Source organism: Antennarius striatus, chromosome 13, assembly GCF_040054535.1.
Source record: "Antennarius striatus isolate MH-2024 chromosome 13, ASM4005453v1, whole genome shotgun sequence".
NCBI lineage: Eukaryota > Metazoa > Chordata > Actinopteri > Lophiiformes > Antennariidae > Antennarius > Antennarius striatus.
In genome coordinates this window covers 8,341,198-8,358,739 of record NC_090788.1, presented here as the reverse complement: position 1 = coordinate 8,358,739, position 17,542 = coordinate 8,341,198, and the positions used below count along the sequence as shown (strand labels likewise).

The window sequence follows — 17,542 nt, the reverse complement described above, 5'->3', positions numbered from 1 at the left end:
CAGAAATGTAAATAAACGGGACAAATAAACAGGGATATAAACACAGGATGATTGTACAGGTGGTTTAATGTTCATTGACCTGAAACTCAGTCATGTAGAAAATCCTCTGGGTTCACTCCTTGAAAGCTTTCTCACAAGTAATAAGGCTGCAGCCCCCCCCCCCCCCAGTTCCAAGGACCTTATTAAAGCTGAGGCTGTCAAAGTTAAATGATGAGGAAACAGAATTGCTGCACCTTATTATTCTGTTTTTATATGTTACACAAAATATTAAGCCAGCAGTGTTGGGAGATAAAATGCAGAAACATTAGGAACATTTATTGATATATCTAAAGAAAAGACATGTTTTACAGAAAGATGCCCCTCCTGACTTATTTTGTTATGTATTACAGAAGTTGTATTCAGACCAATAATACTGATATATCGCTGTGTATATGGACAAAGTGGTAAGGAAAAGGAATGAATGACTGACTGACTGACTGAATGAATGAATGAATGAATGAATGAATGAATGAATGAATGAATGAATGAATGAATGAATGAATGAATGAATGATGACTGGATGAATGAACACGGTTGAACGGAGGGGAGGAGATGGGATGTCAGCCTGTCAGCCTGTGCTGCAGCGTAGTCGGGCAAAGGTGTTGTGATGTTGTGATATTAGATTGTGATATTAGATAGTGACATGCCTTAAATTGTAAGAAGGGTGTACCTTACTCACCATGTGGGCCTCCTGCCAATTTTCACTTGCACTTTTTATTTTTATTTATGTTATTTTATTTTATTTTATTGTTTTTATATTTTAGTTATAGTTTAGTATATAAGTCCTGTTAGTGCTGCATGTGTCTGTTAGTGCTGTGTATGTCTTGTGGTATGTCCTGTGATGTCAGTATTTCTTTTTCTTCTGGTGTTTATCCAGTATTTATTCATTATGTAATGCCTGAGCAGTGGATATGGGCAATAATTTCCTCTGGGATTAATAAAGTATCTATCTATCTATCTATCTATCTATCTATCTATCTATCTATCTATCTATCTATCTATCTATCTATCTATCTATCTATCTATCTATCTATCTATCTATCTATCTATCTATCTATCTATGAATGAATGACTGAATGATTGAAGTTTAATTACATTCCACTACTGTAAGCTAATATTTCAAGTCAAAACTTTCCCACTAAAAAGTTTTACATTACACAACTTATTAGGCCACATGTGTCAAACTCAAGGCCCTGGGGTCAAATGTGATCGGTCACATCATTTTATGTAGCCTGCGAGAACATAAAAGGTCAATGTCTAAAAATAAATAGGAAAAAAACATGCTTTGACCAGAAACTGCATTTCCCACAATCCAGTGGTTAAGCCCACATTTTAATTCTGACAAAAAGTTTTGAACAAAGTTAATGTCCTGACTTATGTTTGATGTTATTTTTCTTTATTTACTTGGATAGTTTGATCCTTGATTGATGGAGTTCTGTGGATTTCATAACCTGACAAATTAAAAGGATTTGTGTAATAACAAAGAAACAAATATACTGTATATTTTCTGTGCAACTGTAATATTTGTAGCTTGAATAAGTAATAAATTAAGAGTTATTTAACATTAAGGAATAGTTACATTTATTTTACATTACACTGAGTTACATTTAGTTACATTTATAAGTTACATGTGGCCCTTTGAGGACGGCCTGATGTGACCCTTAGTGAAAATGAGTTTGACACCCCTGTATTGGGCCAAGAATCAGGTCATAAGGTCAAATAAGCACATGAAATTAGAACAGGAAATGATCCCTACTATGGAACCAAATATACATAATATATGGAACATGGTAAAAGAATGACTAATAAACAAAGGTCAATATCAATTACAGTAAAATGAAATGACTTGTTGAATGGTGTGTTTTCTTTGTGCTGTTTCTACAGACTTGAGGAGGAAAGATAGTGTCGAGAGGTTTTCCTGGGAGAGTCCCCAGCGTTAGGCTGACATCTGGGCTCTCAACCAGTCAGTGATTTCCCCGCCCTGCATCTCCTTCCATCCTCCCACGAGTTCTCAGCGGTCCATCTGAGGATCAGGTTGACCATGTGTTCCTGCTGCTGATGGGAGAAGAGGAACATGCATCAAGAGGAGGCTCTTAGAAATGGTGCGAGGACAGGACATCTGTGTTTAGGATTGTTGAATGCAGTGTTTTTTTCCTGTCACAATATTCACTGTGGTTGCTGAGGATGGGGGTGTCCGTGGGATTCACCGTAAGGATTTTATTAAAATAACAGAAGGAAAACTAAAGGTAAGATTAAACATGTGATGCCTCTGAACTGAAGTTCCATTATTGCGCTTATAAATTTATTTAATATTAACATTACACACACACACACACACACACACACACACACACACACACACACACACACACACACACACACACACACACCTGTAGTCATTCCCTTTTCTCTCCATATTCTTTATAAATGAAATAATTTTTTTTTTGAAAACACCCAAACACTTTCTTTTTTGGGATCAGTTAATCATAATGCTAATAATCCATAAGCTGATATGTTAAAAATCCAAGTTAATGACAACTAACTTTTTTTGTCGTTTGACACCACTGTGTACTACAGTAAAATGTCATGTTCTATTATACAAAAAAAAAAAAGAAAAAAGCTAAAAACCAAATTCATTTCTCAAGTCTGTAATTCCTAAATAATGTCACAGCAATAATTTGACACTAATTATGCAACTTGGAATGTGAAAAAAAAACAGTTCTAACCAAAGTCAGTTTTTTTATTTTATTTTGAATGACTGCCATTTTATTTTAAAGACACATTAATTTTTTCCATCAGACAAATATCAAAAGAAGTAACTGATTTAAATTAGGCATATAATCAACACCCAATTACAAATGTCTTTCAGTGAAACTTAATTTGAAACAATTAGAATGTGATATTATGGACCTGTCCATATAAGGAACAGTAAAAGTGTGTCTGTGTGAGTCTCTCTGCCTGTTTTCGTGGCAGCTGGGTGAAGACACTTTGCTTTCAGTCGGTGCCCTGGTTTCCAAAGAGATGCTGCTCCTGAGGGAAAGCAGCTGATTGGCTCACTGAGCCACAGCGCTTCAGGCCAACAGTGTGTGTTTTCTCTAATGATCCACCAATTAGTCATACAATGGTAACAATCGTCTAAACACTTTGTCATCTGTCTGCGCTGCTGACTGAGAGTGTGTCACTGTATCCATCCCACATTTTAAGCAAATAAGCTACTGCTTGTTGCAAGACATGGGAAACGTTTGTTATGCAAAGCTTGCACTTCAAATGGTGCAGGACCATGAAGATGTCACAGAGTTTCCTTGTAGCTGCGTCAGTCACCACAACAACCAGCTGCTGTGTGACGAGCCGGGTGAGGGACTATGGCATATATTCCCAGGTGTCTCCCCCCAAAGTCTCCTCCTGTCCCCAGACTATAATCTGTCATACTCACCATAAACACTTGCTGTAAACTATAAACATGTTCCTGTGCTGCCACAGTGTCACTGAAAACATGTTCAACACTATCAGTCATGCGTAGCAGATAAGTTCAATATGAGTGTTTTCCCAAACCTGCAGATCTGAAGATGACGGGCCAGGTGGCGGAAAGAGACCGGTCACCACACAATCTGTCGGTGAAGACCACTCTGGAGGAGGAGATCGAAAGAGCCGAGAGTATTCTTAGCAGGTGACGGCAGCTACTAAGCCATGTATTTGCAAATATTTGCATCAGAGGGTTGTTTGAGAAAGGCAATGCATGTTGGTTTTATTTTGTTTTCATGTCTTTAAGGGTGCCATCCTTCTGTGATGACACATCCTCAGAGCTACAAAGAGTCGCCGCTCTCGACCCACATGGGGGCAACTCCAGAAACTCTTTCCAGAGAGCTGGAGCTATCTCAAGGTAAAGTTAAAGACACTGCGCAACACATTGACCTCCTTCACAAATCTGATGAGAGTCCAGTAACTCTTACATCAGACAAACTGCAACAAGAGCAAAATGCATTTAAATTATTTTTTTTAAAGTCACAGGCTGGATAAAAGTGATCACTCAAATTAAAAACAAAAAACAATATGTGTCAAGTTAAACATTTTATATCCTTTGCAGAATAAAAACAGAGTTTCAATATGTGAAATTTCCTTATATAGGTGAACAGGGATCAATTCATGAAAATAGAAAAAACTCAATACTTATTAAAAGAGTTTAATATTAATGGTAGATTGAATCATTTGTCACAGAGGACTTGCCTACGGTAGTTAAATAAGCAAGGATTTGTAATGTCAAACATACACTGGTCACTAAAATGAAGGACTTCCTCAATGAGGTTGTTTAAATCTTTCTCACAGCTTCACCTGAGGAAGCGCTGAAGGTCCAGAGTGTAAATTAAGTGAAGTGCATTTGGATCCAAGGGACTCGGCACTTCTGTTCTGTTTTTATATCTTGTTTTAAGAATATGTTCAATTTGATTCAATTTTGCTTGAGATTTTACCAAAATTTTGGTAAAACCGGTGTATCTTGAGTCTTGTGGTACTTTAATAGAGTCCATTTGATGTTTTTACAAGGTTCTGGGGCTTTGGGTGGGTCTGCTGTTTCTCACTGTCACAGCTTCCCCATATTCTTGATGAAGTTATTTCTTCTGTTAGAATGTCTTTCCAAGCTGAATAATCTCATCCCTCATTTGTCTTTGCCTCAGACTCGTGAGTCTGGTGGTGAGACTGAGGGAATGGGCGCACAGGAGTCTGTTGGAGGAGGAGGAGCGGCCAGACTCCTTCATGGAGCGCTTCCGTGGCCCTGAGTTGAGAATGGCCCCAAGTCGCATGAGCAATACACAAGGAGATGCTAATACAAGCAGTAACAAAGGGATATTCAGGTATGCCCTCCTGCTGAACCACAATTTTACATACATTATGAAAATTAAGGTGTGTTCCCATAGAACATCTCTATAATACAGCACTGACTAGATTTGTAAGAATTGCTCCCAGTGTGCTGCACAAGCTGACCAAATGTTCTAAAAGTTGTGTATGAAAAGTAATTGTGTTACAAAGCCACAATGATTTGAAATACAAGTGTAATATCTTTCATTTGTCCATGCTTTCAGGAAGAAGTGGAATTTGTTTGTGGTGTCTCCATCTGATGACGCCTACTACCGCTGGCTGTTTGTTATTGCCATAGTGGTGCTCTACAACTGGTTCCTTGTTGTAGCGAGGTAGCAGTCATCATAATCATCATCATCATTATCATCATTATCATCATCATCTACTGGGGCTCTGCAGCCTCCAGGGATGGGTGATGGATGCAGTCAATGAAGGTGCTCTCCACTTCCGACACTGGAGACTGACTTACGGTTCTTAATCTTCTTACAGGGCCTGCTTTGATGAATTACAGGTGAGCAATTACATCTGCTGGCTGGTGTTGGACTACCTCGCTGACTTTGTGTACTTATTGGACACATGTGTCCGACTTCGCACTGGTAAGTTACACTAAAGGCGTCAGAACACAATGTTGCACTATTTTACAATAGCAGTGCTAAACCTTTATAATAATTTAAGCTAATAATATTCAAAATTCTTATGTTTTTGTTGTCTTAATACTAAAATAAAGCACCAGTGGAAATTAGTTTGACATTTCTCAACCACTTGAACAATTATTTGATGACCCATAGTCTGTCATTATGATCAATAAACACACAGCATGTTAGCAGTTTAAGAATAGACACAAACATTTTTATTCGTTGGAGTTTTTTACAGGAATTTGACAATTCGATCAGTATTTACTGTTTTTTGATGCTGTTAGTTCTCTAATTCCTGGAGGAAATTTCTGAACGCATAGTTGCAATATGCAGCATATAGGTGGTTTTCAGGTCTGTTACTATTGAAAACAGTTGACAAGTGTGCGAAAAGCAGAAAACCAAAACAAGAAGCTGAAAGTAGCTAAAATGCACCATAAATCTGAACAGAACTGTGGATCCAGGTGATCATTTTTAGGTTTTTTTAATCATCCCATTGGCTTCCACACACAATATCAATTGATTTTATGGATAAAACACAACATTTATCAAATCAATCTGTGCTTTGTGGTTCTTGTTTCAGGATTTCTGGAACAAGGTTTGCTGGTGAAAGACCACGCCAAACTTAGAGACAGCTACGTTCGAACGTTACAGTTCAAACTGGATGTGATGTCCATCCTGCCCACCGACCTGGCGTACTTCGCCACTGGCATCCACACTCCACAGCTCAGGTTCAACAGGCTGCTGCGCTTCCCTCGCATGTTTGAATTCTTTGACCGCACTGAGACGAGAACCAACTACCCCAACATCTTCCGTATTTGCAACTTGGTGCTGTATATCCTTGTCATCATTCATTGGAATGCCTGCATCTATTATGCTATATCTAAGTCTTTAGGACTTGGCTCGGACTCTTGGGTGTTCCCCAACACCACCGGATCTGAGAATTCCTCCCTCACCCATACTTACGTCTACTGTTTGTACTGGTCCACCCTTACTCTTACCACGATTGGAGAGATGCCGGCTCCTGTTCGAGATGAGGAGTACCTATTTGTGGTGTTTGACTTCCTTGTTGGAGTGCTGATCTTTGCCACAATTGTGGGAAACGTCGGTTCTATGATTGCCAACATGAATGCCACACGTGCTGAATTTCAAGCTCGGATAGATGCTGTCAAACACTACATGCACTTCCGCAAGGTCAGCAAAGAGCTGGAGACCCGTGTCATAAAATGGTTTGACTACCTCTGGACCAATAAGAAAGCAGTGGATGAGCAGGAAGTGCTCAAGAACTTGCCCAACAAATTGTGCGCTGAGATTGCGATCAACGTACACCTGGAAACCCTAAAGAAAGTTCGCATTTTTCAAGACTGTGAAGCAGGACTGCTGGTGGAGCTCGTGCTCAAGCTCCGGCCGCAGGTCTTCAGTCCAGGAGACTATATCTGCAGGAAGGGAGACATAGGGAAGGAGATGTACATCATTAAAGAGGGGAAGCTGGCTGTGGTAGCTGATGATGGGGTCACGCAGTATGCTCTCCTTACTTCTGGCAGCTGCTTTGGGGAGATCAGCATTCTGAACATAAAAGGCAGTAAGATGGGAAATCGTCGAACAGCCAACATTCGCAGCCTGGGCTACTCTGATCTCTTTTGTCTCTCCAAGGATGATTTGATAGAGGCAGTGACGGAGTATCCAGATGCTAAGACTGTACTGGAAGAGAGGGGCAGGGAGATCCTAATGAAGGAGGGTCTCCTGGATGAGAACGCAGAGAGCGGTGGATTACACAACGAAGACACAGAGGAGAAGGTGGAGCGGTTGGAGTCCTCCCTGGACACCCTGCAGACACGCTTTGCCCGCCTGCTCACTGAATATACACACACACAGCAGCGACTGAAGCAGCGCATCACGCTGCTGGAGAGGCAGCTCAATCAGACTGACTGCGGTGCAGATGCAAGAGATGATGTGGATGCACGTACAGAAATAGTCAAAGAAACAGACCCTGGGTCTGCTGTCAATGCAGACAGCTCTCCACCTTGACAGTAATATGCAAATGGAGGACAAGAAGAACCCTACATCAAAATGCTAAAGGAGTCTGATATTTTAGATCAATATCTCCTGAAATGCCTCGATTCAGGCTCAGCAAGTGTAGAAAATCCTCATGACATCCTCCCAGCTACCATTGTCAGAATGCTTTGGCTGAGTGTAAAGAGATGAATACCCGTCACTGAACATGAAAAGAAAGTGGACAACGCTGCTGTTCCCACACAGTCAATGAGTTCTTCTCTATGCCAAAAACAGTTGGTTGAATGTGTGCTTCATGGTGATTTTAAACTAACGTCCCTGATCAATAGATATAAGTACACTAAAAACATGCAAGAATGGTTGGAATGTAAATTTAGTATGAAGGTTTTGCTTATTTTTTGGGAAATATCTTACACACACACAGGGATTTTCCGAGACACATATTATGGTTTCAGCGCATGTACCTCATCCCTCACAGCTACTCCTGTGGAGAGGTCGGGTGAGTCTGTAGGCGATCTACGGAGTTCAAACTGACAAACATTATTTTCCAGTGTTTTAATGTTCTAAAAAGATCCAAACTAAACTTACTGCGATGATCTCTCAACAGCATTTTGATATTTTTTTTCACTATTTTAGCTTTTGTGAGAAATCTACTAGTACTTCTTACACTGAAAAGGATTTTGGCTCTTATTGAGTTGCCAAGTTGAGTTGTAAGTGTATTACATTAAAATTAGTAAATAACTGCATTCATTTATTGCCATTTCTATTATGTGTACTCATTCTCTAAAGAGAACTGTTGAGAATTTTCCAGTTATGTCAGCGTCTGCATTCCAGGATACAAATGAACTGTGAGCTGTGTTGATAAGCACAGCTGGAGAAGCAGCTCTGAACCTGCTAACTCCAGCAGGCTGAATGAAATCAACCGACATAGAAGATGTTGTTTGTGTACCTGCCATTGGCTGGATTGACAGGAATGCCGAGGGACATTGGTACTGCACAAAAAACCAAAAAAGTTAAGTTACAAGTTTAATTTTCAATCATTGATTTGTATTATTATATATTAATACTTGTGTAGCATCTCATATTAATGGTTTGTTATTTTGCTGCTGCCCAAGAAAGTTATCATTTTAGTCTCTAAATTCATTTGAACTTTTGTTTCCTACATTGCTTGTGAAGTACTTTGGACAACACACAAATTGTTTTAACAAGTGCTATTGAATTACACTTGATTGAGCAAAATTTTAATTAAAATCTGAAAAATATCCATAGAGAAAGTGTTTAGCTATTTAAAAAATATATTTGTTGTTTATAAGCTGACTCATTTCTCATATACTCACGTTTTATGTCGTCATGCACCGATTCAGAGGCTAACAACAGAAATTAAAACAGGATCAACACAGCTGTTTGTCACACTGTTAAATTCATTGAGGTGAGTCGATTGTGTCGCACTTTGAAAGTGTTAGTCCATCTCCACATGCACTGCTGCTGACTCCAGTAACTCAACAGGTGCACTCATCTGTGCCGAATACCCCCGACACAGCCAACCATTTCAAACATTTGCCACCATATGTCATGCTTACAGGACAGCTGGTGCAGTGTGAAAAGGCACAGCGATCAGAACCACGACATGGAACGACAGAAATAACAGAGGCCATCTTGGTGTATGATCGTTTGTACAGGACGCAAATGTGTGCTAAAGTCCATATATACCATAAAATATGTCATTTCTGTTTATCAGCTGATGAGCATTGCCGAAATAAAATGAGAAAAAAAAAAGACATTACAAATTATATTTTGTCTGAATATAGCTATATTGTTCAAACTTTCCAAATGTAACAGTTTACAATCTGCATTTGAAAATCAAACAGTGTCTGCTGCTTATCATTTAAGGAGAAAATAATTTCCTCCGATCTCTGGGATTTACCGCATGGAGTAAATTAATTGAGTATAGAAGACAAACTGACAGCAAAGGTAGAAAGTACAGCTGTTCAAGGTACTTAAGGTCACTGCAGAGGAACAGAAAGTGATTTCTCCTGTAATAACTGTGATTGAATGTGAAGCTATAGAGGAAACAGTGCAGAGAGGTTCTTATTCATCGAAGCTGGAAGACAGCATGTCATTTGCGGTCCGTGGTCTGATTGGCTGAGAGTGTCCACTGGGACAAAAACACACCGGCTAACGCATTCTCATATGCAGGCTGTGCTTGGGTCCGTCCACCCGCTCCAACTTCTCAAAGTGTTTCCTAGCATTACGGATATTGATGAGAGTGGCTGCAGATGCTGGAAAAAAAATCCGAGACATTGGATTAATTCTACTGAATTGTTCACCTAAAAGCACACTCCCTCCATAGACATGCCATGCTCTTTACTTACGAATGGAGGGGTCAGACATGATAACCATGACGTATGTGTTGGAGGTGAAGACATCAATGAAGGCTGCAAAGTTAGAGTTCCTCACTTCCATGCTTTGAAAGGAGGCTGCCAGTTTACTGAGAACAAAAATTAAAAATTACGAACATTGTAAAAAAAAAAAAATTTTAAAAAAAGGTCAACCTTGGTAGGGACAGGTGTTTTGCATAGTGAACTTACCTACAGCTGAGTTTGAACTGTTTGATAATGTTACTAATTTTCTCAAAGCGATGAGCGTCACGTTGCTCTTTGCACTGATAGTGAGAGATCACCTATAATTGTAAAACATTAAAAGCAAAAAAAATTATTCACAAAATCCACAAAATGCAAAATCCAGGATGCCCCACAAGCATCCTTAAGATGCTGTGGGGCCAGAGGAATTGTTTGCTCTCACCAGGAAGGTGGCTCTCTCAAACAGAAGAACTTCATCTGCCTCTATGATCTGTGCAAAATTTCTCAGGTTTGTCTCCAGCTGCTGGACATTTGGGATGAGCTGGTAGACTATACTAGACCAGGCCTGCAAGGAAATATAATAAGGTTCTTCATGTGACAACATTGTTATCTTATATTGTAGCTAAATATGGGACCAGTCAAAAGTCTCAACCTTATACAGAGTTTCGTCCCAGATTGATGTCCTGAAACAGGTGCAAGCCAGAGGTCTGGACAGTCTCTTCAGATCTTCTTCACGCTCCTTAAAGATCTGTATGCACAGTGAAGGTGGTTGAGAATGGTGCAAATACAGGTAGAAGTAGAGCACTTCATAAGAAGAACTGATTATATCAAACGATAGGGCAGTTTTTAGTTTTCATAAAATAACTTAGGTAAAACTACAGCATAAAATGTGTCGGAAAAAAAACAGTTCAGCGATTCTAGGGACCGAGTAAATATAGCTGTCAAAATGTTTTCAGCTGTTTATATTCTGTGAATGAAAACTGGGCACCAAAGAGAGAAAAATGTCTGGTAATAAAAAAAATTGTAAACTCACCAAATCTCTCTGATCCTCCTGCACCAGATCCATTTTGTGAACAAGACAGAACACTTTAGCATCAGGAGAGTTCTGCAGGATGGCCTCCAGACATGACTGGTAGTAGTGCATATCCTTCTCCAGCTCACGGCTCTCAACATCGAATACATAAATAAGAACCTCTACATTTCTGAAAATGTTGTCCCTCTGGCTGGTGAAGTAATTCTCCATGAATGTGTCCTGTCTGATGGTTAAAAGAAGCACACAGCAATGTTTGACAGAACACATAATTTAGGTGAATTGCCAAAGCTGGCCCAAACATGACAAATAATAAATTAATGCACTATACCCTCCACAGTCCCACAAGTTTAGAACCAGATTTCCCAGGAACCGTACATGGGAGTGCTCTACATCAACTATAATTGACAAAGGATAAAAAAGATATTTTGATAAATAAGTCCCAAGAAACACCTAGCATCAAAGTATTATTTAAGAAAGCAAATTCCATTGAAGTACTCTTACTTGTAGCTCCAAGGCGGCGTGTGTCCCGAGCTATGTAATTGGCAAAAATGATTGATCTCATACTGGTCTTTCCAGACCCACTTTTTCCCATCAATAACACCTAAAAAACAAATGACAGTTAATGGTTTCGTTTTAACTAATTTATATATTAAAAAAACAACACATGTAACATCCTGTATACTGTACTATAGATTTTTATGGGGGTGGCAGTAGCTCAGTCTATATGGATATGGTTTGGGAATGAGAGGGTGGCCGGTTCAAATCTGAAGTGTGACCTGGCAGCTATTGGTGTGCCAATTGAAGTTCACTTCAAATATTCGCATGTCTACAGGCCTTTTGTGTGTGTGTGTGTGTGTGTGTGTGTGTGTGTGTGTGTGTGTGTGTGTGTGTGTGTGTGCTTATTTCGAGCATATAAAGAATTTCTATATTGAGGGTTTTATAAAGTTAAAGAAAAAAACTTGAGAATTAGAATGAACCTCAAAAACAGATACTCTGGTTGCATATCTCTATTCTTCAAAGTCATAATTAGTATGGAACAAATAGAGAACAGCCAAAACTACATATTAACGTACAGTTAACATATAAACACAGTTCCCATTATAATACTGGGTTTACAGTATTTGTCGTTTCCACTTAAAGGCATTGAGAAACACCCAGAGTTCCCAGTTTAGATAAGTTCAGTACTAAACTGAACTACAATAGTATTACATACAGTACATAACTTTAGTAAATGTACTGTACTTCACAACCAACTGAGAAGCAGAAAGAAGTAAATGATTGGACAATAATGAACCTTTTTCTTCATTGCTGTGCTTGACATCCCCTCCTCCGCAAAAGCGTTGTGGAGTAATTTTCTGAGCCGTAAGTCAGAAGACTTAAGTCCGTGTTTCCAGCAGCTTCCCTCCTTCAGCTGCAGGACAAAAACAAATATTTTCACCGAGACGTCACTTTAGTACCGCCGAAGCAAAAAAGATATAAAACAGAGGTGAGGTTCACGAACACAAATCACAAATATGCTAAGCATGTGTGTTCTGTGATGCTGTGGGACCCAGGAATTAAGTACTAGAACACACAAATAATTTACATACATACTCAAAACTCCCTTCACCGCTCAGGACAGTCACCTAAGCTAACGCTCTTAGCTAGCACGACAGACACAAGTCATGTCGTTTAGCCAAGCTGAACTAGCTAGCTAGCCGGGTTAAATTCAACACGGTGCCGAATTACTCACACTAGCAGGGTAGAAGGGTCACTTAAATTCATAACGTTTAGAAAATATGTTTGTTTTTAAGAATATATCTGTATACGTTACATTGTAGAATCAGGCTAAAGAAGTCCAGGTCAGCTGCTTCCTGTTTACTGCGAAGTCACATGACAAGAAAAAAATGGTTCAACTCCGAGTTTTATCAGGCGGACTAACAGGAATAAAAATAAATAAAAAAATAAAATCAATTGAATTTTTAAAAAAAAATTTTAAGTAAGGACCCTGGTTAAAGTTAGGATAAGAAATCCTCAAGAAATTTACCTCCCGAATTATAGACAAAAATACAGTATATTGTCCTGTTCCTCCACTCCTTCTTTGGCGACATGTTTTTAACAAGCGTTTAAATCTACATTTGTCAAAGGAACGTAGGGCACTTCCTGCGGACGAGTGGACCATTGGTAACTTTGATTTGCCAGAAACAATGAAAAATATATCGTTTTTAAATTTAAAATTTATGTAAATCGTATTTAACAATTTTTACGAATAATATTACGAGTAAAAGCACATAATACTGTGCGTATTTTGATATTAAACAAATAGGTTAAAACACAGTAGTTGTAGTTCAAAATAATCACTAGATGGCGTTATGGGGTCATAATTATGGAGCGTTTTTGTAAATACATTTTTTATGAAGTGAAACTATTGTTATTAGTTAGAAACTTTAGTCCTCAGGAAAGTCTTTAAACAAATATTCCCAGCTATGCTGCAGGACAAGCTCTCCAGACTGAATGTGCTTAAACTGTACCTGTTGGTGGATCCTAGACTCCAGGAGACACCACGGTGATCGCCACACACTATATTTACTAGATTTATATTTCCACTATTTGTATACAACATTAACATAATCTTTTTTCTGAACTCTTTCCCTTGCACAACTCAGCATATTTCATCGCCAAGCTTTTTAGGTTCAGAGTAGGCTATGTTTGTTTGATTGAGTAGGGTTCAGTCATCTATTAGTTGTAACCTTGTGACTACTTGTTATTGCTGTGATCATCCATTTTTCACTTTCCCTGGCAAAACACTGATGTGACCAGTAAGAAAGCAACATGAATCCTAATAACTTAACCATGCTGATGTGGTGGTCCCTAATCTGAAGTAGAAAAGTTCCAATTCGATGTGCTATTGCTCCTTACACTGTTGTAGATTGAAAAATAAATATATGAGTCACATGCAAGCTAAAAACGATGGGGCCATTCTGACCTCATGGTGTAAATATAGGCCTTGCGTGATTCCTTACATATTACTGGACATATTTATATAAAGGCACAGTTAATGAGCATCATATTCCTGACATCCAGGGTTAAACATCTAATGTTCTCCAAGGCCAAACAGTTAATTATTTTGTTCTCTCTGGCATTGTTTTTTCTTTCAACTTCTATAATTAAATAGGGCTGATAAGAGATACCATTCGCCCAGGGTTCACCAGGACAAGTGCCAATACTTTGTGTTCTATCACAAATATGACCTTGCAGATTTACACAGAATAAAATAAAATGTCATTTAAAAAAAGGAAACACATTAAAGTAAGATAAATGTTTAATATTTAATTACTTTATGTAACCTCGAAATTGTAACCCATTCCTGAATTATCATTGAAAACATCAGAGATGATCAGAAAGACATCTGGCATATTCGTCAGAAGTAAAATAGGACGATTCAACAGAAGAAGTCAACAACAAAAAAAAGGTAGGGGGGGTATTACACATTGATAGCAAAAAGGGAAAATGATAAAGATATCCCAAGATATCCCCTGGAGCCATGCACATATGAACCAAAACCAAAAATTTTACATTCCTAAAGCTTATTCTTATTCAAACGGAGTATATGAAATTGTTTTATAAATACAAAATAAAAACTGCCAGGTTATCTTTTCATATCTTTTCATGTGGAGTTCTCAAGCATACAAATCAAACAGTGAGTTACTTTAGATCCTCCTCAATGTTAATATGTATAGCACAAAGTAGAGTATAATTTATTATTTGCCACAAACAGAAAGTCTGTTTGTTTCCTGGAAGGCATTCAAAGAATACACCAGAAAAACACCAAGGGCCAGCATCTGTAAGAAAAATAAAGTGGCTCTTCTAAAGACCTATATGTGATGTCAAGGGAAGGAAAGACTTGAGGTGAATAAAAGATGATTTATGTATGACATTAAAGTAGTGTACGAGTGTCCTGGAGGTCTGCCTTGCAGTGTGTCCTGGAGGTCTGCCTTGCAGTGCCAGTCCACCGTAATCATCCTTCAAATTTGGTCTCTGAGTTTGGAAAGCCTTGCAGACAGTTCGTCCTTTGACACAAGAGGGATCAAATATAAGTATTAGCGAGGTAGATGGAGACGAGAATCACTCTTTTTCACTCAACATGATAAATTCTTATTTAGTCTTGCTGGGAGTTTTTGTGCCACATGTGAAAAGATTTAAACAAAAAATGTGTTGAAGTACCTGTTCTGCAGATGCCACAGTGCTACCAACTGATCCTGACTGGCCCTGAGGGAGCTCCATGTTCAGGTCCAATCTGCACGCAATACAGAAACAATTTTACTTTTAGATTTAAAATACAAAATGTTTATTCATGATACTGTCTTAAGTATTCCTAATATTGGAAACTGTTATTTTTTCCAAATAACCACCAATTACAATTCAATCTATGCCTTTACTACAAGAATGAGAATCACATTCACACACATGTGATTAAACAGTTAACAGTGAGGACTTACCCTGCTTCATCAGCCATTTCATGCATCAATGACTCTACTTGATTCTGAAAAATGCATTATATTTAAATTACGTCAGTAAAAAATGCAAACAGAAAACATGAATAATGAACAGGGCAGAGATATGTACCTGAGGTGTTGTGAGTGTTGTTGTATTGCTCATAGTATCCTCCATCTGGGCTGACTGAACATCAAGAGTTTCGAATTGGTGTTCGAATTTGTCCATTAACGCTGAAATCTGAGGAAAAGAAGTGTAATACGGAGAAGAATGTGCTATCAAATGTTACTTTTAAAAATAAAGCAGTACAGAGTAAAATACTTGGAGTTAAATGACACCCTACCTTTTCCAAATTCATACTCTTTAGAGCCACATCCATGCTTTTTACAACGCCACTCATAGATTTGGTAACCTAAGAATTATAACACAGACATTAAAAAGAAAAAAAATCAAAACAGTAGCAAAAAAGCTGTAAATTATTTTCTGGCCACATAGCATCATCTAGGGACTCAGTATTCAATGTACCTGGCTCATTGTAACGGCGGTTTGGACCCTTGCTGCCACAGCGTCTATCCGAGCACTCATCCTCAGGAAGTTCACTGACTGATTCTTCTGTCTAATGGCGTTCTCTGCATGGATCCTTGCTACTTCCATATTCCCCTTCTGGATGGCCTGGAGACAACATAAAAAAACAGAGTGTTGACCAACATCAGTCTGCAGGCTGTCAAAATGTGGCGAAGATGATTGTCTTTAAAACGCTACTTACCTTCTTCACTTTACTCTTCTCTAGTTTTTCCTCTTTGTCACATTTTTTTGAATTTCTTAGGAGATCTTTGGATGCAAATCTCAAGTTGAAGAGATGTTCTATTTTATGTGGTTAAGAATGAACAAATTCAAAAAAAACAGTAACATTACATGATCAATAACTATAGCAAGTCAGTGTCTTATGCTTGTACTTATTATTGAGTTTGACATGTGTGTCACAATTCCAAATCCTCAAATCATTTTAAAATGTTTTGAAAGAACATTCAATCAACACTATAATACTAATACTTTTTGCCCATTTATGGTGGAAAAATGAACGCTGACCTCCATACAAAATTCTGTCTGAAGAAATGATGTATGTCTTTTGTACTTTTCTCTTGTCACAGCTTACAAGTTTATGCTGATGTACCACAGAGATCCCCTTGATATCATTTTACACATTTCGGGTGGGAGATTCTAAAGCTCCAGCTTCCTGTGACCCGCTTCGGAAGATGAATGATTCTCAGCATTCATGTTTGTTTACATCATTTTAATGCCGTTTTGGGACTTTCCTTCCACGGCATACTGCTACTTCATGAAAGCAATCGAATAGCTGAATATAAGAGGGTATCCATTGAACAAAAACTTCTCTTCTCAACTTTACTTTAATCATAAATTTGAGTTCATCCGGATAAACCCGCTCACGTTCGGGATCAGACTACAGTACTGTATTTACAGCCATTTGCAGTGAGGCTCCCGCGGCCTACAAATAAATACTCTCCCATTTTGTGGCGACTGTGATTAACTTGAGTATGTTCAAGTTAATACAACAGCTTTTGTGTCTTTGGTAATCATCTGTGGCAAAGTTTCCAAAAATCGGTTTCTATTAGTGTCGCCTCGTTTCGTCATACCTGTACTACGTTTCGTATTTCAACCCCTCGTCCTGACAGCACAACAGTCTCCATTTCTAACGGTTTTAATAAGGATACTATCCATTCTGACGATCTTCGGGCGTCACTTCAAATATCCTCAAGTATCTCGGTTAAATCCTTACGGTCCTGTGACGCAAACCAGTTCGAATAAACGAAAATATTGTCCGGACAACTTCGCAGCCCTTTTCAGGTTTCGGTCGTCGCTTTCTTCCGCACTTCCTGATCAAAGCACAAATGACGTCGACGTCACGTGACGGTGTTCTACCCTACGTCACGAGGGACCCGCCCCCTCCTTTGACATGTGAATGAAAAATAAATAAACCATTTACAGTCACGCATAATACTATTACTATTTTCATTCAGTGGCCGAAATAGTTGTTTGTAACGCGTGGAAACAGGCAGACACGCGTGGACGTGGCGCTGTAGGGACGGAGCAGTGGGCGGCTGATTGATGATTAGATTTAC

General features: G+C 38.7%; 3 protein-coding genes across 4 annotated transcripts; 1 reads left to right on the top strand and 2 right to left on the bottom strand.

Annotated features, from left to right (window-relative positions):
• Positions 1–3,605: 3,605 nt before the first annotated feature.
• On the top strand, positions 3,606–7,618 carry cnga2b (cyclic nucleotide gated channel subunit alpha 2b). The gene is made up of 6 exons (XM_068331738.1): positions 3,606–3,706; positions 3,809–3,919; positions 4,710–4,886; positions 5,115–5,222; positions 5,380–5,486; positions 6,106–7,618. The coding sequence occupies exons 1-6, from the start codon at positions 3,606–3,608 to the stop codon at positions 7,548–7,550; spliced, it is 2,049 nt and encodes a 682-aa protein (XP_068187839.1). The 3' UTR covers positions 7,551–7,618.
• Positions 7,619–9,309: 1,691 nt separating this feature from the next.
• On the bottom strand, positions 9,310–12,838 carry rraga (Ras-related GTP binding A). 2 transcript variants are annotated; one of them, XM_068331302.1, is made up of 10 exons: positions 12,742–12,838; positions 12,223–12,339; positions 11,430–11,529; positions 11,257–11,323; positions 10,929–11,151; positions 10,548–10,643; positions 10,338–10,460; positions 10,124–10,215; positions 9,908–10,023; positions 9,310–9,814 (listed from the first exon to the last, which is right to left on the bottom strand). In XM_068331302.1, exons 2-10 carry the CDS (start codon positions 12,247–12,249, stop codon positions 9,711–9,713), a joined length of 948 nt encoding a protein of 315 aa, XP_068187403.1. In that variant the 5' UTR covers positions 12,250–12,339; positions 12,742–12,838; the 3' UTR covers positions 9,310–9,710. The 2 variants fall into 2 exon arrangements, with proteins under 2 accessions (XP_068187403.1, XP_068187404.1); XM_068331303.1 differs by having other exon boundaries at positions 12,661–12,781.
• Positions 12,839–14,217: 1,379 nt separating this feature from the next.
• Positions 14,218–17,295, bottom strand: chmp1b (charged multivesicular body protein 1B). Its single transcript, XM_068331016.1, has 8 exons — positions 17,135–17,295; positions 16,168–16,265; positions 15,927–16,073; positions 15,745–15,813; positions 15,534–15,641; positions 15,407–15,450; positions 15,132–15,204; positions 14,218–14,977 (listed from the first exon to the last, which is right to left on the bottom strand). Exons 1-8 carry the CDS (start codon positions 17,139–17,141, stop codon positions 14,933–14,935), a joined length of 591 nt encoding a protein of 196 aa, XP_068187117.1. The 5' UTR covers positions 17,142–17,295; the 3' UTR covers positions 14,218–14,932.
• Positions 17,296–17,542: the final 247 nt, after the last annotated feature.